The 24,910-nt window shown below is 33.4% G+C and overlaps 1 protein-coding gene across 7 annotated transcripts in view; it reads right to left on the bottom strand.

Moving 5' to 3' along the window:
• Positions 1–24,910, bottom strand: part of LOC111054374 (BAI1-associated protein 3) — a 291,489-nt gene that overhangs the window by 36,701 nt on the left and 229,878 nt on the right. For all 7 annotated transcript variants that reach the window (XM_039429756.1, XM_039429755.1, XM_039429753.1 and 4 more), the window contains exons 7-12: positions 13,500–13,674; positions 11,089–11,226; positions 9,927–9,971; positions 8,986–9,142; positions 6,204–6,407; positions 2,434–2,640 (exon numbers count right to left, since the gene is read on the bottom strand). In XM_039429756.1, coding sequence (XP_039285690.1) covers positions 2,434–2,640; positions 6,204–6,407; positions 8,986–9,142; positions 9,927–9,971; positions 11,089–11,226; positions 13,500–13,674 — 926 coding nt within the window. The remainder of the gene's footprint in view (positions 1–2,433; positions 2,641–6,203; positions 6,408–8,985; positions 9,143–9,926; positions 9,972–11,088; positions 11,227–13,499; positions 13,675–24,910) is intronic.

Genomic DNA, 24,910 nt, shown 5'->3' on the forward strand with positions numbered 1-24,910 from the left:
TGTAAAGAAATGAGTTATTGCATTTATACAAATGCTGATGGATTTTTGGATACTACCACTCATCTAAATTTCAGATGTTCTACCAGTTATCAATAAGCTTAATTGCAGTAGCAGAAGTATTTGTGGTGGTTGATAAAAATTAATTTGGAATTCGGTTATGAATTGTGCCGAGCACTATTTTTAATTCAGGCCTTTTCCCAAGTTATAATAGTAAATTTAATACGCAATAGACTAGAGCCATTATTGTGAGTTAGCGAAATAAATTATTTTCTCTCTCTATTATGAACGGCCATGACTTCGAGTTTCCCATGACAGATATTTAAAAATTGTGGCTCCGAGTTGTCGAGGAATGTAGATTATGGAATTATCTCTAAAACGTAGCCTTCCTGTCGCGACATGGAGTGCGATAAGCTGGAAAACAGCAAGCATTGAAATTATAACAAACTACCGATTTTGCAGTTACTATTTGGTCCAAAGGCTCTAGAAGCCACGCGACGATTGGTCAAATTGATTCCCTTCGCCCAATAGGAGACCTGTTTCTAAATACAGTAGTGGGGCGATTCCCCAGTCGAGAGACCAGATTACGTTTCGGAGGACACTTTGCTAGGAGCACTACGAGAGTAAAGATGTAGTCATTATGTTTCGCCCTTTTTGGGCAGGTTTACAAGTTTATATCATTAGTTAATGTAGGAGCTAGTTTTATTTTTATTAAAGTTTAAATTTTCTAGTAGTGCCATGTCCTGAAAAATTTAATTGTGTTTCTTCATCATGTACGAATAATTGTTTCTTCAAATAACCGCTAAGCGGTTCATGTGTGTCCCCAAACCAACTTCATGTACCACCCCTTTGGTTCCGCAAATTTATGTAACACCGCTTCAAGACACCCGTTCAGACGACAGGTCTAGGGACGTAAGAGGACGTCGCCGTCAAGCCAAATTCAACCGGTAAAAGTTCACCGCCAAAACCAAGGTACTGTAACCCCGACGATAAAGCAACGTACAGACCAACGAAAGTGCAGTGTAGTGAAACAAAGGTTCATTCGAGAATGTCAATCAAAAGTGGGGATTCAAAATTATTATGAAATGGGTTATATGGGTTACTATCGACGAAATTTGGGTTCAACGGGATTTTCTTTCTTGAGTAATTTCATGTTGAAATTAATTTGTTATTGTATGACTGATATTGTTTGGTTTTGTGACGTATTGCTATCTAAACAAGGGATAGTAATGCGCCCCCAAATCAGATGAAGAATGTCAACAAAGTAACATGAAATTGTTGTTTCTGTTGTTCGATTTTAGTTGCCAATAATTATTGAAGCTGTTTGTATTTTACAATTATTTCAAATTGTAGTGTTATTCTATAGTAGAAACCTATTAAATCAGGCATGGCAAGATTAATTGAAGTTTTCTTGACTCTAGCCCGTTCACCTGCATGAATTAGGTATAGACTCAGGTGTTTTCTAGATGTGTCGGCCTATTTCTAAATTCTAAATTTTATTCAAAATTATCTTCTTTATCATCTTTTAAAAGGTCAGGCACAGAATAGAAGCTCTCATCTAAATTTCTTCCAGATGTTCTCCTTGTTGTCAATAAGCTTAATTGCAGTAGCAGAAGTCTTCGAGGTAGTTGATAAAATTAATTAGGAATTCCGTTATGAATATAGTAGCTCTCATCTAATTTTTTCACAGATGTTCTCCCTGTTGTCAAAATAGTTGCAGTAGGAAGAGTCTTCGGGGTGGTTGATAAAAATCAATCATTTGGAATTCCATTAAGGCTGTGCAAAAGGCAAGAAAAAACTTTTTACTGGCGATATTTCTCAAAGTTCTTTGATTTGAATACTATCAAGCTATCGAAATGAAAACATTTTCTCAAGAAAATTTGTTTCCGATCAATACTTTTGGAGTTATGAGCGTGTAAAGTTTAAATTTTTGGGACATATCGTTTCAAATTCGTTAAGTGATAAATTCATGGAATTTTGAGGATGAATTGTCCATGGTATTTTTGATTGAATAAAACAAAAATTTCAGAAAATATCAATTTTTGGTAAAATTATTCAATTTACCAAAAATGACCAAATATAACTTCCAGTTAGATTATTATTGGTGAATTGAATATATATTTCTCAAAAATTGATATTTTCAGAAAATGTTTGTTTTATTCAATCTAAAATACCATGGACAATTTATCCTCAAAATTTCATGAATTTATCTCTTAACGAATTTGAAATGATCTGTCCAAAACATTTAAACTTTACACGCTCATAACTCCAAAAGTATTGATCGGAAACAAATTTTCCTGAGAAAATGTTTTCATTATGATAGCTTGATAGTATTCAAATAAAAAAACTTTGAGAAATATCGCCAGTGAGAAGTTTTTTCTTGCCTTTTGCACAGCCTTGAACATTATTGATTAGATGTTTACAGAATTTACTCACCTCCTCCTTGGACAGGACCTCCAAACCCCAATAGTTTTCGAGGTTGTGGAGCTGTCGGTAGAGCACCTTGGGGTCGAGACTGGTCTGCACTCGACTGAACGCCAGCCACTCCACGGCTGCCAACTGCAGTTCGGTCAGGTCTGCCTGTATGGCGTGCTGGTGCAGAATACTCAGTGCTATGTGAGGCAGCTCTCCGTTCCACGAGCCCTGTGCCCATTAACAACACATTAAAACAATTTTATACACTATAAACATAAAAGGTGAAACATAGAAAGTCGAAATTTGAGAATGTAATCAAGTACTCAATGAAGTGAATTCTCCCGTATAGTTGAGGCATAAATTATACAAACATTAAAAATAATGAGAGCTACAAGACTGAACACTTTTAAAGAAACAAGGACATTCTATTGTACTTTTTAAAAAGTGGAATTGAAAGAATAAAACGGTGTCTCTTGAATTACAGAGAAGTTCAACAACATTGATACGTATTCAACAAATATAGTAATATGACTCATGACTCATAGGAATCGAGTGAGCAAAAATACTCTTCAATATTGACTGTGGCATTGACAATATCCAAGCGCTATCATAAATTATACAGCTCACAATATCAACTCATTGACACACATTAAACACGAATGAAACGCATTTAGTCAAAATTTGAAAAACAATATATTTGAAAATGTGATCAAGTGCCCAATAAAGTGAATTCGCCCGTTTAGTTGGAGCCTAAATGATACAAAAACGAAAATAAATAAATTATGAGTGCTAGAAGACTGAAGCCTGTTAATGGTGCAAGGACATTTAATAAATTCCTACTTAATTTAAGAACATAAAAAAATTTCGGCTAGAGTCTGTTTTTCATTCCGTTAATGTATTTGTTAATCAATGAATGGATAATTCAATGATCAGTTCAGTCAATACCTACTATTACTTAGTAACAGTAGGTATTGGTTCAGTTCAGGTGAGAAGTATGTACGTATAGGTACATATTTAATACTGGTATTAAAACTTGATAGTTCCTTTCTATTTTTTGCTTGAATTCCTTTAGCATTGTTAATGATTTGAAATGAATTACTATGGCTTGCTTTTGCAACTTGAACTCATTGTGCATTGTGCAATATCATGTTATTATTTTTTCTGGCAAAATGAATAATCTATCTATAATATAATAAAGGAAATATTTGGCTTGTACATGTACGGAATAGGGAATTAACGAATGACGCATCATCACGTCTGAACCACTAGTCTGATTAACTTGAAATTTTGCTTATAGATTCTCAATTTACCGAGAATAATTATAGGCCTATTTCAAATTCTTCAAGACTTCAGTAGGTCAAGTTTTCACTTTGCCAATTTTCTAATTAGACCCTTGCGGAACACAAGTTATTACTTTGTCAGTTGACAAATAAAAATGACTGAATTTTGATAGAAATACATAAGCTATCACAACTGTCGATAAGGTTTTCCTTGGTAGTACGCAATTTCTCATTCAGGCAATTTTAGTGAACTTCCTTGGAAGATGGAAGATGATTCGTGCTTTATGTATGTTATTTATTCAATTCAATTATTTAGAGCTAGCATGTAACCCGTGCTTCGTAAGGGTCTGTTTTAAAACTCGACAAACTAAAAACTTGACGTAATGAAATCTTGAAGAATTGAAAATATGCGTATAACCATCCTCGGTTGATTAGAGAATATAAATGCAAAATTTCAAGTTAATCAGTCCAGTAGTTCACACGTGATGATGCGTCAAACATAATTTTCCTATCCCGTACGTATATAAGCCAGTTCTTTCCTTTATTATAGTATCAAATACACAGCTTTCATAAAAGTACCACAGGCTTAAGTCCAATAAGGTTTCAATTTCAATTTATTCATATGAAATTCGTTGTGTTATCTTGTTTGTTGTGTTTGGTAGATGGAGTATATTGGTGATATTAAATTACACTTTGACGTGTCATATAGGTTACTACTACTGAAGGAGCGCTGCTTCCTTATTGCTGTTCCATAAATGACGAATAAGGAAAGTAAAGTGAAGATTTTTTTTGTTTTGTATTGACTGACCGAACACCTAGCCATTTCGTAGTCGATGAATATGGCGTGCAGCCGCTCCTGCTGCTGAATGTCGGACCAGGTGTCCTCCTCGGAGGTACCGCGGTCCTCCCTTGTCGACAGCCACATCTTCAGGCGGATGCGGCCCTGGATGTTCGAGCGCTGAGTGCGCGCCTCCAGCTTGTACCAGCAGTCAAGCCCCGTCGACGGGATGTCCTGCAAACCAATGCACCATAAATTATACAGCTCACAATATCAACTCATTGACACACATTAAACACGAATGAAACGCATTTAGTCAAAATTTGAAAAACAATATATTTGAAAATGTGATCAAGTGCCCAATAAAGTGAATTCGCCCGTTTAGTTGGAGCCTAAATGATACAAAAACGAAAATAAATAAATTATGAGTGCTAGAAGACTGAAGCCTGTTAATGGTGCAAGGACATTTAATAAATTCCTACTTAATTTAAGAACATAAAAAAATTTCGGCTAGAGTCTGTTTTTCATTCCGTTAATGTATTTGTTAATCAATGAATGGATAATTCAATGATCAGTTCAGTCAATACCTACTATTACTTAGTAACAGTAGGTATTGGTTCAGTTCAGGTGAGAAGTATGTACGTATAGGTACATATTTAATACTGGTATTAAAACTTGATAGTTCCTTTCTATTTTTTGCTTGAATTCCTTTAGCATTGTTAATGATTTGAAATGAATTACTATGGCTTGCTTTTGCAACTTGAACTCATTGTGCATTGTGCAATATCATGTTATTATTTTTTCTGGCAAAATGAATAATCTATCTATAATATAATAAAGGAAATATTTGGCTTGTACATGTACGGAATAGGGAATTAACGAATGACGCATCATCACGTCTGAACCACTAGTCTGATTAACTTGAAATTTTGCTTATAGATTCTCAATTTACCGAGAATAATTATAGGCCTATTTCAAATTCTTCAAGACTTCAGTAGGTCAAGTTTTCACTTTGCCAATTTTCTAATTAGACCCTTGCGGAACACAAGTTATTACTTTGTCAGTTGACAAATAAAAATGACTGAATTTTGATAGAAATACATAAGCTATCACAACTGTCGATAAGGTTTTCCTTGGTAGTACGCAATTTCTCATTCAGGCAATTTTAGTGAACTTCCTTGGAAGATGGAAGATGATTCGTGCTTTATGTATGTTATTTATTCAATTCAATTATTTAGAGCTAGCATGTAACCCGTGCTTCGTAAGGGTCTGTTTTAAAACTCGACAAACTAAAAACTTGACGTAATGAAATCTTGAAGAATTGAAAATATGCGTATAACCATCCTCGGTTGATTAGAGAATATAAATGCAAAATTTCAAGTTAATCAGTCCAGTAGTTCACACGTGATGATGCGTCAAACATAATTTTCCTATCCCGTACGTATATAAGCCAGTTCTTTCCTTTATTATAGTATCAAATACACAGCTTTCATAAAAGTACCACAGGCTTAAGTCCAATAAGGTTTCAATTTCAATTTATTCATATGAAATTCGTTGTGTTATCTTGTTTGTTGTGTTTGGTAGATGGAGTATATTGGTGATATTAATAAATTACACTTTGACGTGTCATATAGGTTACTACTACTGCAGGAGCGCTGCTTCCTTATTGCTGTTCCATAAATGACGAATAAGGAAAGTAAAGTGAAGATTTTTTTTGTTTTGTATTGACTGACCGAACACCTAGCCATTTCGTAGTCGATGAATATGGCGTGCAGCCGCTCCTGCTGCTGAATGTCGGACCAGGTGTCCTCCTCGGAGGTACCGCGGTCCTCCCTTGTCGACAGCCACATCTTCAGGCGGATGCGGCCCTGGATGTTCGAGCGCTGAGTGCGCGCCTCCAGCTTGTACCAGCAGTCAAGCCCCGTCGACGGGATGTCCTGCAAACCAATGCACCATAAATCAATAAGTAAATAGGTTTTTTTTTTCATTTTTTATTCATTCATTAGTACAAAATTACAATAGAATCATATGGAAGAGCAAAAACAGGTGAGCACTTTCATATTCCTCTCCCAAATTTAGATGATCATGAGTTCGAAATAAGTTTAAGACAGACACTTTTTAATTAAGAAAGAATAGAATAGAACAAATTTAATCGAATCAAATAAAATCTATGAAGAAAACTTCAGAACTAGATATTTAAACTTTGAAAAAGGTCTATTACGCGCTATTCCATTCACATAATGCCATTGCATTTTGGGGTGATTCTACGGATGTCAGCCAGATTTTCAAGTTGCAGAAATGGGCAATTCGCGTTAAGGTAGGAGAGTCAATTAGAACTAGTTGCAGACCCTTTTTTAAGCTTTTAAGCAATTAAAAATTCTCCCACTCCCTAGTTTATATATGTTGGAAGCAATTTGTCTTATAAAAAAAGAGTCGATGTTTAAGAAGGGTTTTATAATAAATTCCTATGAGACAAGACAAAGACATGTACTCAGGGATGAAACACATCACACAGCTTTATATGCGAAAGGGGTAACCAGCGTAGGTATTCATCTATTCAATGCATTGCCAACACATTTAACCTGTCAAACGCTTGAAAAACTGAGTGTTCAGACAGAACAGGAAAGACAGTGTTTTTAGCGATTCAGGAGTTTTTTAGTTGCTTTAGTTCTCGGTGATTTTTCGTAGACCTTCGAGAGTATATATATTTTAACAATCTGTTAAATGAACAATTTAAGTTGCTTAATTTGAATTATTGACAAGTTCATATTCTATTTTATTCAAAGAGGCTGCTTGACCCAGGAAGGCATTATAAATGAACATGTGAATTCAAATATAAATATATATCAGTGAACGTTATTTTTAGAAGAATTTACTAGAAAACTAGATATTATTATCATATCATAAAACAAATAATTATGGCTCAGTTCTCAAAAAACTCGAAAGTGCTATAATATATTGTCAACCAGAACTTAGTTACATGAAGAAAAAGTAAAAGAATGGCTTACAACAAAACAATACATTAGTCATGAATTTCATTATGCTAAGTCTAAATTATTTCTTCTCAATAAGCGTTTATTAACAAACTTAGCATAATTATCTGGTAAAACATTGAATGTAGATTGAGGTGTTAATGGCTAAATAATTATTCTAAGTGGATGGAACAAACATACCTCTTATTCCTTAAACTGAATAGTATGTATTGTCTATAACAAATAAATATTGTTCTATCTGTTGTCAATATTGGCAGTAACACAAAGTTACAGAAGACTTTGGGGTAGTTGACAACAATTAATGTGGATTTTTGTTCAATGAATGAATAAATTGTGGGCCAGACACGCCCACAAAAAATTCAACGCAGAAAGTCAGCCCAAGAATGATTGTGAAATATCCAAATATTCATTATTGGCACTTAATAATTATTGCAATATCTCATTTTTCCTCATTTATGGTAGGTATGAATGGCAACAAAATACCAATAAATCGGTAAGATCGATACTGAACGAACTGAAGATCTTCATTTGGTTCTTTATATCAATATTTCTTCACCTCCATTTTTTTTTTTTTTGATCAATCGATTTATTATTTCGATATATCAATCTTTATTTCGAGGTTGAGTGATAGAGAGGATTTGAAAGACCGAATTTGACTTGTAATGCATGATTTTGAACCGCCTTTATGAGCCAAGAAGAATGAAGTGTAGTAAGAAGAGATCCGAAGCTTTGTGTCAAAAGTTTTAAGTGTTTGATTTTTTGATCCTTGAAGTGTCCTTAAGCGCGCCTCTCCACTAGGAAATACTGAAATGAAGTGCATCTAACGGGTGATTCTCATAGAGCATAATCTCATGAACTTATATAATTGTGCAAAAACTGTGAGGACAATATAGATGGTGATGATGGTTGAAGCTAAAAATTAGGAGTTTTTCACAATACAAGGAGCATTGTTGTCAGGTGTAGTTGGAAAACTGTATGAGAGAGTGCGCTCTACCTAGTCTCAGATTGTAGAGCAAAAAATTACGCTCAGAGGGATTTTGAATTTTACATCTAAATTGTAACAATCGGAATATATTGTTGATCAAATACTGGATATCATCAAAATTGATTTTTTTCTTAAATTTTCACTTATTTTTGAAAAATCATAACTCAGTACTCATTGGAGATAGAGAGTTCCGAATGATCTCATTTCTTTCAGAATTTTGAAATCTTAAAAAAGGCTAGAGCAAATTTTTCTGTCCGATCACTGGATTTGCAAAAATAGCTGAAAACTGAGCCGAAAATAAGAGGTTTTTGGGCCATCCTGTAAATAACACAAGAAAATTTTGCAAGAAGTATTTGGTTTTGGACTTCTCTCATGTATCCAAATGATATATTAAAAAATTAGAACTACAATATAAAATGCAAGCACCAATGTATATAGTGACTGGACTATTATTTCATCTTTTGAAAAAAAATCCATCATTTATTATTTATAGTGTATTGTTTACTTTTTACCTTTAAAAATGTCAGTTTCTATTACCTGGACTGGAATATTGACACAGCCTAAAAAATCATCTTGGCTACCAGAGCGTGCGCTCTGTGCAATTTGCTTGAAGAATCGTCCGAGACCTTTGACGCCCCTCACCTCGTTCAGTTTGCTCACTGCGTCCAACACACTCGATTCATCATCGTGGTCCCTGGCCCCCCACATAACAAACATCCAATTGAAATATTTTACAACAAATAATAACACAAAGAAACATATGCACTCACGTTACAACAAATAATATTGTTGAATATTGAATAGTCCTATACGGAGTGAAATAAAAGAGTTGAATCTACTCATTTCCTTAAAATTGAACAGAGCATCATCATCATCCATCATGGACTAGGCTTGTAAAGCCTGTTCCGGTGTCCACCGCTTCCTCGGTCTTCCAACGTCCCTTTTCCCATCCAACTGTAACTTCCAAGCTTGTAGTGGAAGACGAGTTGCTGGCATACGGCGCAGGTGATTTGTCCATTTTAATCTGTATTTTTTAATGATTGCTGTTAGTGGTTGCACATTGCACTCACTTCGAATTGTTTCATTACTTATGTGGTCTAGTCTCGAGTATCCTTGAATGCTGCGCAGAAACCTCATCTCTGATGCCTGAATTCGTGAGTCATCATTCTTGGTCTTTGTCCATACCTCACTACCGTATGTCATTAAAGGGATGGCCATTGTCCTATACAGAGCACTCCACCTTATTTATTCCTTATAAAAAATCTACAATCTGCCATCAGAAGAACACAATAAGTTCTCAAAAAGTGTCTAAAATACCTTGAATTTAGATATTGAGAAGAATTATTGTCATGACATCCTTATTTGTACAATGGAAATGACAAATTAAATTAATTCAAATTCTACAATATCAGATATACAAAGATATCGTTCTTAGAATAGTAGGCTATTTACTTATAAATAATTATTGATCCACTTACCAAATATCAAGATGTAATATGTCGGTTGTAACATCATCGATATCACTGAAAAAGTTATAAAGTCGCCTTAGTTTGATAACAAATTAAATTTTCTCTTGAATATAAGTGACAGACTTTGCAAGCTTTACTAATGATAACATGATATTATCAAAGTAGATAGATAGTTCAAAATTCCTTTCATCTCATTCCAATTTATTAAGGTCAGTTCAAAGAATAGGTGAAATTTATTGAGAATCAGGCGATTATTTGAACTTGCGTACAGAACCACTTCACAGAATAAGTGAAAAATACCAAAATCTAGAGGAATACCGAATTGATTTACACTATAAAAACATTGAGAAAGAAAGAAAAGAAACCATTGAGTTGAAAGAATACCGAAAATTTATTGAGAATCAGGCGCAATTATTATTTGGAACTTGCGTATAGAACCACTTCACAGAATAAGTGGAAAATAACAAAATGTAGCGGAATCCCAAATTGATTTACACTATAAAACCATTAAGAAAAAATATCAAATTATGTTGTATCTAATAATGAATAGATTTTGCAGTAGCTGACATAGCTCAAGCTATTTTCTTCTCTTCTCTCTTTAAATGAAAGATATCATATGCTATAACTAACATAGCTTATGATAACTTTTCTCTTTGGTACAACTCAATACAATTCAACCTAATGGATTTTTCACTCGCTTTTCATTGCTTTCAACTCGGGCTGAAAAGTTGAGTAATCTTACGTGAGCGATGTTGTCATTCTTCCTACGACAGGGACTTATTAGAGGTGATTGCAATAAAATGCATTTAAACAGAATTCTTTCAAATTTACTTGTTTTTCCCTGCTCTCAAGTCGGGCATACCAAGTGACTGAACCCGATTATGCAAGGTTGCTATTTTTACGAGACCTTGATATCCAACTATATAAGGCTGCGATACTACTCAATTAAACTTACACTCATCATAAAGTTTACATAGATTTTTGATAACTGTGGTACTACTTTACTAAAATTACATTCATTACATACGTAGTTTACATTAATCGCTGTTTTGGGAAAGACAGATTAAAGAACTTTATTCACTAGATAAACATGTAATTATTCAGGAGAAGAAAGTTGGATTATAAGAAAGCCGAAGAATATCTATTATAATTATATTATTTTATCACTTACAATCGGAATTTCTCGTTCCACCTTGGATTCAGCGTTTGAGTTCGGACTGTGGTGGCTCGAATGAATTTGGCGGGAACGGCTGAGCTGATACTATCTCTGTGTTCTCTTCTCTCCTTTCGTTTGAAGCTCAGTCTGAAACTGAAAACAGCACACAATCATCAACCTAATCAATTACTATACAGTAAGTGATGACTGAAGCATGATTCTCTCTATGAGAATTCCAGTTTTACTCTTGTGGATCACTAGAAAAAATAGTGAGCAGTTATTTTTCGAGTAATAAAAAATTATTTTAAAAGTTTATGTTATTTCACTTATCAAATCAAACAATGACTATTAGAAGTTTATTATTTTTGCTAAACAGTTGCATTAACTTCATAAAGAAAAAGTGTGTTTTTTTAAATATCTACGTAGAAAAACAGTGTCTAGACTACAACAAAATTGAACAACTTCAACTAAACTTCTATTCTCAGTAATTAGCAAACGGTCGATGATGTACAGAATTATATATATATAAGCCAAGCGAAGAAAGCAAATTGAAGTAATTGGTTTGTAATAATTGAACTCACACAAAGCAAAAATTCTAAATTTTATTTTATAAGGGAGAATATAATAAATTTATCTGTAGTTGTAACAGTTGAATTGTTAGTGACAGACATAATTATCATATGTACAGACTAATTAAATTATCAAAGACAATGACGATTGTACACAACTTAACAACAGAAGTATGCTGAAATTTGAATTTTTTATTAAACGAGAAGAGTTAAAATTGTCACATCAAATTTTAAATTAAAATAAAAGGTAGCAGATTCGCTTGTTGATCATTTAAAGTAACCTCTTAACATAGGCTTTACTAGAGATTGATTATGGTGTGTAACAACCAGAACTGTAATATTTCTTGAGAGGGAATTGATAAACAGCTAGTTAGGGTAGTTTCGAGTCTTTCTATCAAGTACATATAATTGCAATCTCAGCTCCAAAAAAATCATTTATCCAAATTTTAATAAATAAATTATTTTTAAAAATCATAAAATTCTCCTCCCAAGGTCAAAAGTTTAGTAGCCTTGTTTTCAGAACGCTTGAAATTTCAAATAGGTTTTGAAGTTATTTTTGTTTGAATTTGATTTGACTGTTTTCATTCTCACAATAAAAAACAATTCGTGAATTGCAAAATAATAATAAAACAACTTGTCAAATTCAGATTTTCTAAGTATTCATTTGGATTGAATTTCATTCCATATCATTAAATAGTAAAATTACTATTTCTTATCTCTTCACTTATATATATCTTTATGAAAGCCGTAACTTTAGGCAGTATGAAGCAGGCTTTTCTATTCATGAAAACCATTCCCTACCTTTTTAAAATCCTATGAAGATTTTGAGGAAATTTCCTTATTCTTTGAAACCGTTTATGCTTCTTTGCATTCGATAGTTTTCCATGACTGTGTAGTCCTTTCTTACTTCTGTTTGATTAAAAAATGATTTTAAAATGAAATAAATTAGTTTAGCTACAATGAAATGTGTGCAGATAGCGAAGTGGTGATACCGATAATGGTACATTATAATGCTTTATTTTTGAAGCCTGGCTCACATGAAATCAAATGAGAATAACTGTCAAGAATTTCAGTTTTTCAAATCAGATAAAACTTTTTATTCTTGTATAAAATTGATAAATTCCAATATAAATAATCTATTGATTATTGTAATAGTGTTCTTATTATTGTAATAATTGTAACCAATTATTAGTTCAATAACAGTAGTTATCTCATTTAGTGAAACGGAATTTGGCTGCTTTTCTACTCCCAGTAGTTTCAATGAAATGTGCTTCTAAATAACATGAATAAACATAAAATTATGCCAAAATCTTGAAAGTTAAAATTTTTCATTTTATGTGGGCGAAGACGAGGTAAAACAAAGCTTAATTTTTGTAGTTTATCTGCTTCAGATTATATTTTTCAACTAATGAGAATGTAAGTTGTGCAAATAAATCCAAGGATTTCCAGAACTCTCCGATTTGATTTGGCAAACATCTTGAATATTTATGATCATTGCAGTAAAAGATATGATACGATAAACCATTGAGCAAAATTGCCATATTCTGAAATTAATAAAAGCTATCATAACTACAAGTGATATGGAATTTCTCCTATTAATTATTCATAACTTCATTTATTTATTTGGTTGTTAATTTCTTAACATAGCTGTGAAGTGCTACCATTTTTATTGAAATAGAAATATATGGTATCCTTCTTATATTTTATTGCAAGACATGTTTCATGTCATTTAAAAAAATGCAAACAAAGAGAAATATAATTTAATTATTCATTATATATTTATTACCAATTAGTTTACTAAATATTTATTTATCCATCTATTCATTTGCTTCTTGAAAAACGCCACTGTGCAGTTACCTGTGGTGTTTCCGTAGTTTTTCGTGATGACCCTGTTCAGGGGGGTCGAGGCCTCCCTCCGACAGCGCCCTCGAGCTGGCCGACCGACCCGGGGAGGGGGAGCCGGGGGAAGAGGGTTGCGGGGAAGCCATTGTGCCAGGCTGGATGCCAAGCATGCAGTACGGATCGCTGAATCCTGCCAACACACCAAAACATCACATCAAACTAAAATAAAATAATAGCAACTAGTTAAGCTATAATATTATTATATAGTCATATATTTTCGTATGTAACTCATATTCATATATTACATTATTATGAAGCATTCCCATATTCTGGAAATGGGATACCGAGCATTTAGTAGCGATCTCTGAATCTTGAAAACACAAACAACAAAACAGCAAACAAATATTATTGTACCCGTGATGTACTCAACATTTCACCTTCACTTACATTCACAAAATTATATTTCTCTACTTCCCTTCATGGTAAAAAATCTCGTTCAACCCCCAAGCATAACCTCAATCCAGTAATCCACAGATAATAGTATGTTTCCGTTGAACAACAACGCTGGATAATCTATTAGGCTATTTACTAATTTATATTTTTCTACTTCACTTCATAGGGGAAATCTTGTTCAAACTGAATAATAACCTAAAAGCACAGATAATAGTATGTTTTCGTAGAACAGCAACTCTAAGTAGTCTATTATATGAGCTACTACCTTCCTAACTATCTTCAGCACAGGCGCTCTCAAGAGACATAGACCAATAGAGTTGCTTCCCATGTTATTTAAATGGAGTTACTTTTACTCCCCAGGGCGTGAAGTGACCTCTACACTCCCTAGTGCTAAAAAAGAGGTGCTTGAGTTTTCTTTACAGAGAGGCAAGTGAGACTTTGGATAGTATAGGTGGAGGGAAATAAAAAGTAATGATTTAGGCCAAAAATATCATGAAAATGTTGAAGAGGGATGAAAAATGTCAAGACTGCAAGTAAATACTGTGAATAAATGAGAGAATGAATTAAATAATAAATCCAACAATGAATGAATAATTTAATTGGTGACCAGGTAGATGAATTGATGAATGAATTAATAAAATTGATGACTGAGTAAATGAAAGGAAACATAAGACATCATAAGAAGTAATTCAAAGTCGAACATGAAGCATCGTAGAAGATTGAGATCATGATTTTTTGCTGAGTGATGCCCAAATGAGCTCTAGGCTTGTACGTGGGTAATGTGAGATGAATGGACCTACAGTTTTAGGTGGGTTCCAAACCACCGTTTGTACAACATATTCTACTATTATATTATGATATCGACATACCATTATATTGGAGATTATACAATTTGGAATACAATTTATTCTACATTTTTGACCCAATTGACATGTCATCTGTACAGCCACATAACTAAATAGGTAGAACAACTATAACTTCCTACACCCAGCCACGGAATTTCTTCATGTTTATTTACATAACCACTTACTTCAAGCTCCAACCTCCCAAAGTGAGATTCACCTCACTCTGTCAGCATCTGAATGGGAAGCATTGATGTTATATCAATTAAAGGAATGCTGACAGTTTAAAGTGAATCTCACTGATGCTCTGCTTTTCGATTTAAAAGCAATACATTACTTATGGTGAGCTACTCTATTCCCTCAGCTTATTCTCATAGCAATATCTCTCCATTGACCCCATTTCTTGGTGTACAGTTGCCTCTCCTGAGTCGAATCTCTTCAAATAGATGAGACCACACTATCTCATGACACAAACTATTAAGGTATTCCAATTTCATCATTCAGTAGCTAATCAGCAATATTAGTCAATGATATAAGAGTGTCTGGTGTAAAATCGAAGCTCACAGAGATAGCTGATTAATCTTTTAAAAGTCAAATACCATTTTTCAGTACTACTGGTGATGGTATAGCCATATATGATGTACCCTTGTCATGGTATAACTTTTGCGGTACCAGTAATCCGGAAACACAATTAAAATTGATTGGATTGAGTACCACATATTTTAATTGATTCATTAAGAAATTCACTAGTTAATATAAAAGCGTCACCAATAACTAAAATATAAGATTGAGATAAGATATACTGTATTATTCAAGATATACAAGTAGGCCTAATTTCTTCTAAAGTTTACATCCTAACTTGAACACTGTTGGTCAATAATCACATTTTACTTCATCAGAAACTTTTATTTTAGGTTCTGATACTTCAAGGCACTGGGCGCCATCCTTAGTTTAGAGAAAGAAGATAATATCCAGGTTCTTGCTGTACGCTGATAATACGGCCCAGTATCATGACGCGACAGGACTTTAAAAAATGAAATTCTTTTGTAAAAGTATAATTATTAAATACTTTGATTGGTATATGCAAGTGGTTTGATATCCTCAATTCAATAATCATTGCAATACTCTTTTGGATTTGTAAATTCTGTCGAACTATATTGGCAAAATTATTGTATCCTAAAACTATATTCGTAGATGAGATGTGTGGGTTTTCAATTATTCCATTTTTCCCTGCTTCCTGACTTAAAATACTGAACTAATCACAAGAGTGAAACTAATTAAGTTAGGCTAAGATTAATACTAGAATAAAATCTAATTCGAAATATTCGGTAAAAGTTTTTTTTTGCTAGAATCACTCCAGAGGTACAGAAAAAGTTGAATGTGATTCCTGCAAAGTCCGGACGCCTAATTTTGAACTCAGCCTACCAACGCTTTCATTATCATTGAAAGGAGCAGTTTATACAAAGAGCAGCTTCACCGAAAAATCCTTTAGGCGTTCTTCCGTAGATGAGTTTACTTCATTTGAAAAACATAATCCTTCCAGCACAGGTCTTATTAAGCGGGAGTTCCTACTCAACCAACATTCACCCATTAACTGGAGCTTAGATTATTTTTATCCCGGTGAACTCTATCCGAAGTAAAGAAGGTTTGTTTTGATTCATTGCGTTGTATGCAAAGTTGAACGTGTACTATTGTTCCTGATTAGAAACAATAAATTGAAATCACAAATAAATTGAAAAATAACAATAAATGGAAATCATAAATTTAGGCCCAATGATCAATAAACATGTACTACCAGTTAAGACAAATAACGATTTTTTTTCAAGTTTTTTTTTGAATCATCATGATAAAGCCACAAAGCCCAATCCAAATAAGGTATGATCATTTTTTTTAATAGTATCACATCACCTTATTTGCTCAGGATAGATTTTCGATATTCTGTAAAATTACTTGATGATTTGAGTAATAAGGCACACTTTTTAGAGTCAGTAAACCTAGAATTAACAGTTGGAAGTAAATTAACTTGGTTCTCCGAGTGATAAAACACTTCTTGTGACAAGAAGAAGATCTCTTCTCACAAAGACTTTGTTACATTATCATATAACATTGTTAATAAAATATCAGCTATGTACATAGATTGACCAATTGGTCCCCTAACAACATTCCTTCATTAAAATCTCTTGTTGATCACACCTCTCCCTAACTAATGAGACACAATTTGTGGAAGAATTTCTGACCATACTAGTGGACATCATTTTTGAAGTGGGGGAAGAGGACAGAGAGACACCCCCATTTCAGTGCCACAGTCACGTAGCGCCAAGCATAGACAACCCCCTGATTTCAGAAACAAATTGAGGCCATTGTTTGGTCTTTGTGACCAGCGACCACACCTGATTGACCTCACTTCAGCTTCAATTCAAAACAGGCCTCACCAATTCACTGCAAGCGCCCATCTCGCATATTCACATTGCTCTTCAAAGATGATGGAGTGAGATTCACTCTAAACTGTCAGCATTCATCATAAACACCACCAACGCTTCACATCCAAACAATGCTGACAGTTTGAAGTGTGTTTCACTGTAGAGTGAATTTGCTACTGCTCCAGCCATCTGACCGAAACATATTAGCAGAAGGTGTTCAATTAATTTACAAGATTTATGATGTGCGCGGGGCCTCGATATTAATGACAGTACCAATACTATAAGACGTCATGCCACTCCAAATTTACATGGGAATTATTCCATGTGGCTGAATATTGTTTATACGATCGAAATTAATATAATATCTTGTAAAGTATTGTGTAACTCTGGAGCTTTTACTTGTGTCACCTCATTAAATTCTTCTTCATAGACCTCTTCTTCTTTTCTCTTTTTCTTTTGCTTCAAATGCTTGCATTCATTTGAAATTCATTCTATGACTTTTCTAGTTGTACTTCTTCACTTCTCCTATTCTAATTACCTGATTCTCTTTAGATTTTATCCTCCCTCTCACTGTTTCTTTCTATTCTTATTCTTCTTCTTTTGCAGTTGCTTCTATTATTCTCATTTGTAACTTATTTTATGGCTATAGCTTCTTTTTCACTCCATTCTTCTACCTTTAGAATAATAATAATAATCAAAGAATGTGTATCTTTTTCACTCCTCCAATCCTAGTTTTCTTTGCATTAAAGATTGATCGCCATAAGATGACGCTGAGTAGATTTACTACTTTTTACTACCATCTAGACTTATATTATAGCATTGTAGATAGAAGATTATGGTGGTCAATCTAGAAAACAAAGTAAATGAACCAGCACCAATGCTTTCAAGCCCCTCAAGTTTCATTAGGTAGTCTGATTCAGCTTAAGGCATTGGTCGTAGATCTTCAAATCCCATATTCTCTCTGATTACCTCAACCACAACAAGCCCAATAGACACCAACCAAAAACAGCAAACTAAAAATTGCCATTCAATAACCTTCTACTTGTCTATGAGAACAACCATGAAGACAACAAAAACATTGATTTGATAGTAAGCAGTTCGTGATGGATTGGAAAACTGAAGAACTAATTTTTTATTTCTAATATTGATAACTTAACACAATATTAATAATTGATAATATTATAATGTATAACCTACATGAAATCGTTACTAAACGCTCAATTACAACATTGGTTCAACTCAGTGTTGAAAGGGAATATAAGAGTATGATCCATTACAAAAATGCACTCTAGAGGAAACGAAACTTGAAACCAACCGTATTGAGAGCGCTATATCAGACGAGGAGTTCTAAACAAAGTAGTGTTCTGTACACTGAGCGCCCTGACATCGCCCTATACAAAATTCACTTTCTCTCTCAAGTAATGTCTGGGTCTCTAGAACAACAGACGCTTCTCTCACCCTCCATTCTGGTATCTATCCGTTTTAATTGAAACATCCTCCTCATTTCGGGATTAAGTGAAACGGTATCTTCTTTCCGTGGAATGGCACGTAAAAAATTGGACGAAACGAAGGAAAAGGTCGAGCCAACGACAAAAGCCCAACAGCGAACTGTTATTTCAACGCAAACAATACCTGCATTGTTTTTCTCCTGCGTGTGCCTGTCACCAAGTATTATACCTCGCTTATTCCGCCAGGTTAATGAGCAAAACGATCTTTAATTTCCGGTATTCAGTTTTTTTTCAAATAGAAAAACTTACCAGTGACAAAACTTGCTAGAAACTCTCCAGTATTTTTAACTTTTTTTGTAATGGTAGCCTAGCAAACAATTTAGGGAGCTGAAATATAGAAATGAGACAAAAAATTTTCAACAGACAAGATCAATTCAAGTGTGAACAAAAAATTTGAACTGGCCCTAAAAAAATGTAGATCTATACTAGGAGAAAAATAAAATCGTCAAAGAGTTTGACACTAAACTATTCGGTATATGTGATTAATTACGGCACATGATTGAAATTAGGCTAGCTACACCTATTTTTTCTTTCTCTTTCATTTGAAAAAAAAATTGAGTCAATATCTTCAAAAATAGCTGAGATACAAATGTGCCGTAATTAGTAACGTTAGCCAACTATTCACACGATGAATAAACTTCACACCAAATTCTATCAGAATACTACTTATATGCTAGTTCAAATAAGGTTGTGGATGCTGAATCCAAGTTGAATTCCAAAAAAACTATTTATTTACACATAAATCAAAGTTAGTAGACCGTCTACTAACGTTGCACATAAATATAATATTTCAACAGGTTGAATTACCATATATATAACAATTCAGTCCTAACCTAAAAACAAAAATCCGAGAATTGATATGCTTTTGTTTTGGAATAAAACTTATTAACATATTACCTGAACATCATTATGGTGAGGGCGTGAGATATATATACTGTATTTCAATAATCTCACAAAAGAAACAAATAATTTTTAGTTGAGCATGAGCACATGTTTAAGTTACCTTTCTTCTTGAAGTGTTCATAATTTTTACCAACAAGTTGCAATATAACTTTAAATTAAAAATCAAATGTTCGTATTTGTAAACGTATATTTGCACATTCATATTTAGGCTACTCTTTCACAAATAAAATTTTACTTTAAAATCAATTTAAAGCAGAAATGAAATGAATTGAGAAAAAAGTAATAAATTTTCTGTTGTCTGCTCTTCGATTTTGTTGTTTGTTGTGATTTGTGATCAGGTGACCACTGATGTTACCGTGTCAGATTCCAGTGCCATCTATAATCTATTCATTCTGAACCCGCCATGATAAAAAGATACGTAATTTAAAAGTACGCGTCCAAAAAAGTAGTATTTTTGTTCCACAATCCACACTGAAATCTTAGGAAACTCAATGAATAAAAGATTTTACATGAATTGGCAACTTTTAAGTCTTAGTTACAATTTTAAATTATGAAAGCCACTTCACCAGTCAGAATTATAACTTCAAAAGATAAAACTCTAGGACATTATTTGCATACACCAGAGTAACCTATATAATCGCGTTTGACTCAATCCTTCTCAGTGTTGAAAAAGAATTGGATGTAAAGGCTTCGACACTGACCGATTACATTGTAAGTGTTTCACGCTACAACTGAGATAAGACTCACAAAAAATGCGCAATTGTCGCTGTCGCTTTGAAAAGAAAAACTCGAAGAGTCTTGTTAGATGATAAGGCAGACTACAAAGTACATCATGTCTCCCCAGAAAAAGAAGAAAAAATACCACACTACGTTCTGATTCGTCTGAAGCTCTGCGAGTACCTATCAAAACTACAAAATAGTGAGAGTGGGCCCAAAAAGAACAATGGGATTTCATGGCAACTATTTCATGATTCAAAGCATCTGGAGTAATACTTTATGTAGCAGATTTAATGACTATTAAAATGGTAGATAGTAAATTATTGTTTTGCTGCACACATATTGTTTGAATCTGACATGTAGGCTATATCAATATCAAAGTTATTGTATAACAGTAAACAATTTGAAAGTAACTATATTTTTGCTGTCCATCAGTAATAAATAAAAAATAACCCAATACTGAAGTCTCACAGAATAGCAATTCGAATATTTATTTATAATCAGTTAGCCTGAATGTCCCGAAACATATTTTCTGATACTGTTTGAAAGAATCTCTAAAACCTGGTTTTCACTCACACACAATCATATAATAATTAATATCAGTAGACATTTTGTCCTTCTCATCATCATCATCAACAGCTTCAGTAAAACAAAAGGTTTCTCCTTAGTCATTCATTATCACTCATTCATTCAATTAGAATTCTCTTTACACAAGACTCGATAGAAAAAATTCAGCACTCCTTTTTCAAAGATTTTGAGTGGTCTCTTTCATCTTTGACGGCAGGCAAACGCAAAACACCGCCATTAGCAACAACCTTTTCGAATACCTAACCAAACCTAAGTTCCAGCCTACCTACCACCCAACCTACCAACCTACCTTTTCGTGAGCCCTGTCAGTTATTATTAATTTTTATCGGTGCATAGTCACGTTCCAGCTCTGCTCCTGTTTCCGAAGCTTTTTGTCTGATGGTGGAAAATCATTATCGTTTCAAAAGTCAGCTACTAATTGTCCCCATTAGTAGCGTGCAAACAAATGGCCGAAGATCTCGCTTTTCATCCTCTGATTAACACGTGCAGCACGCACTACACGAAGAGCTATACGGGTACATAATATCAAACGGAAAATTTGCCTTACAAAGCATTAAATGATTGTCCTTAAAATTAAAGCGAATATGAATGAATAACTTGTTTGTCACCAAAAAAAAAAAATTTTCTACAGATCACATTAGTAGGCCTACTGTCCTCAAAATTGAAGAGAATATTTTGAATGAGAATTATTGTCATCAGAGGAAACTTGTTCCTACTCAGAGCAAAAGGATTGTCCTTCAAATTATAGAAAAAATAATAATATTCTTGCATATACCAATTTGAAATTTTCCTATCTAATTTTACTAGTGTATTTTCTACTCTTCATTTCTGTGTTCTTCGATTAAACCCTATTTTATTGGCGTTTTCGTGTTTATGCTGTCCAGTTTTTAATTCATTATGTATCCGTCACCTAAGGTACGTTTTTGTCACGTACTAATGACTGTGACAATGTAAAAATACAATCGTGGACCGTACATACATTAATATTTTTTGTATCATGAACTCATGATATTATTAATTTATTCAACAACGAAATAAAATAATATTAAAAAAATTTTCTTAAGCAGTTTATTTTTGTTCAGCAGAGAGCAGAACAGAGCAGTTGGAATGTCTTGGTTTGTTGCACACGTCAGGAATGGAATGTCCATCTGGATCCGCTCTGATTTTGAGAGATCTCAGCGTTCTCTCAAAATCAATATTTTCCATGAGAAGGTGATAAATCCTTATCATAATTTATATATAGCATGATTATGTATTTCAAACATGATGAATGCAATATAATAAGCTTTACCGATATTATAATTTACCACTAAAATTCTTATAAATCTAAGACAGTGGATGAATTCAAGTTCGTTAGAAATGTATATCAATTGATTCAAACAATTCCAACTCAATGTTAGATAAATGCTATATTATATTGCTCCAGAGGAGAGTTAACCAATTCCCAAGTGACACAAAACATATTTCACCAAACTTTTAAACTGCACTTCATATTTACATTTGTAAAGTTTTGATTTCAAGAGTATAGGCTAGTTTTGATTTCATTAATAGAATATTGTTCGAGATACTAAAAATCTGAATACCTGGAAGTAATGTTAAGAATCGATTACAAAACAAATCTACACTCGTACCTGCTGAAAAACTCAAAGAAACAAGATTGAACAGAAAACCCAAGGTTGTACAAAGCAGAGAGAAAATGCTGTACGGTAGAAGAAAAAAGGAAGACCAGGGATGAATAGAACGCTCTCGAAACGACAGCACAATATAAGAAAAGGAGAACGTTTTCAATAAGCAAGCTACAACTGGTTCCTTCCAGTGAAAAAAGAAAAGAAGATCCCATCAATTCTTTTTAGATTGCTAAATTGAATACAAAATACCGTTTTGTTTTCTATTAAGATAATTTTAATGAACATATTCAACTCAACTCTCTTATGTGATAAAATCATCAAACTTTGTATTCAGAACATACATGAAAATGTACATGAATATACGCCACAGTGAAGTTGAAAAGCAAATCTGATCCAAAACAGGAATATTCTTTTGAACAGTATGGCACTGCAATATAAGATAATACAATATTCATTGAATAGGGCTACATTCATAATAATGTAATATTGGTATCATTTCAATATTTAGGCTGATTCAATATGGTTATTTCCTGCTCACTATCCGTAAGTTTACCTAAACTATGTTTGAGATTAGATCTTATTTAATATTCCTCTGAATTCTACTGAATCTTAACATCTGAACACTGTGAGAGAATCTAAACTGATTCAATGTATCAATTTCTCGCACAAGCAAAACGTTAATGTGGGCATCATCAGCAATAGAAAATAAATTCACATATTAAGTCCTCACAAGTAGAAATTGTAGATGAGTTGTAAAGATGTGGTGGGAAAAGTTTGTTCAGTAACATTTCCAATGTCAATCATTCCCAGTTTGAGACAAACTTCTCATAAAACATCCGAGAAATTCCAGGAAACCTTTCATTTGCATCTCCAGTATAAGCTACAAAATCAACATCGTAAATTTAATACTGCTCTACACATGCAACGAATAAGTTCTGTGGAATTTCAAGTGAAGACTGAATTTCTCAACATTATTAGTTGCAGCTCAGGCGAATAATTTGGTTTAAAGTTGGATGTATCTTAATTGGAAGACATAAGTTTGCAACAAGCTGCTCCAACCATGTTTTGTATTTTCTAGTATACATAGTAGTATGGAGTATTTGAAACGTCAGGAATTATCTTGAATTAACGATTCAATTCCAACGGGAGATTACAAGGTTATAGTCACCAATTTTAGTGAATGATCCATAAAGGAAATCGACTATTCCACTACTGCTTCTAAATTAAATTCCTTGTACAGTTAATGTTTCCTTCCAGCTCCGGTAAATAACTAACTTGAACGAAAGACTAACGAACAAGAAAATTAACGTAATTCACTCAAAAGACAAAAAATATTATGCTGTGATAGTATATCAATTCCTTATAGACCAATTCTAATCAATTACTAAAATACATAATTATTACGATTACAGAATAGAGAATAGGATTCGCTTCACTACTTTTAAGTACGGTAATGGGAGTAATTTCACTATTAAAAGTAATATGGTAGTAGTGGTAATTATAAGTAATAACTGATAGAGTGATAGTATGAAATTTTACTAGTAATTTTACTACTTTTCTGCAGCACAAAATTCATTGAGCTAATATTATTGAAATAAGGTAAAATTATGTAATTATTCTTATCTACGATAATAATAACGATATTATAAATCGTCGTTGATTACGGTATATGTAGTTTTATAATTCATTTACAATGGACTTGATTTCATTGTGATTTAGTCAGGTAGTTAACTTAGCTTTCTGAGAGTTGGGTAACTCGCTATTTATGATACTATACGAATCTATCATTCCAATATTAATAGGCATATATTAGCCACAACATCGTCAAAGTGTGATGAATATAATAATTAGTAATCTGATCATCCGTCCATGAACATGATGGATGATGAGAGTAATCTCACCATGATTCATGATGATTAATCTCGCTAATTAATAATCTCATGCCTCAAATGATTCATTGGGAGGCCCAAATGCGCATATTACTATAGCATCAACAAATATATAGACGATGTTTTATGGTTTATAGCTCTAAACAATCTAATATTGTTAGGCCTATAATGCATGATGTTTATTGAAATTGGGCTCGTCTTGTTTATTGAATAAAATGAGTAATGAAGTGTTTGAGAGTTGGGTAAGGACATCATACTCTATGTATGAGTTATAATTGGTACCATTTGACTTGTATGGGAGGAATAGAAAATATATCTGTAATTCCAACGTATTTCATCAATTTAATCAATTGTTTTCAAGGAATCAATGCTAATTTCGTGGGGGTTGCCCTAGGAAAAAAGTAACAATTACGGCCGATCTCCGAGCTCGGGATTTAGCAAAGTTCTAGACTTTAAACAGCTGGAGTAAGAAAATTGG

This window comes from Nilaparvata lugens, chromosome 5, assembly GCF_014356525.2.
Source record: "Nilaparvata lugens isolate BPH chromosome 5, ASM1435652v1, whole genome shotgun sequence".
Classification (NCBI taxonomy): Eukaryota; Metazoa; Arthropoda; class Insecta; order Hemiptera; family Delphacidae; genus Nilaparvata; species Nilaparvata lugens.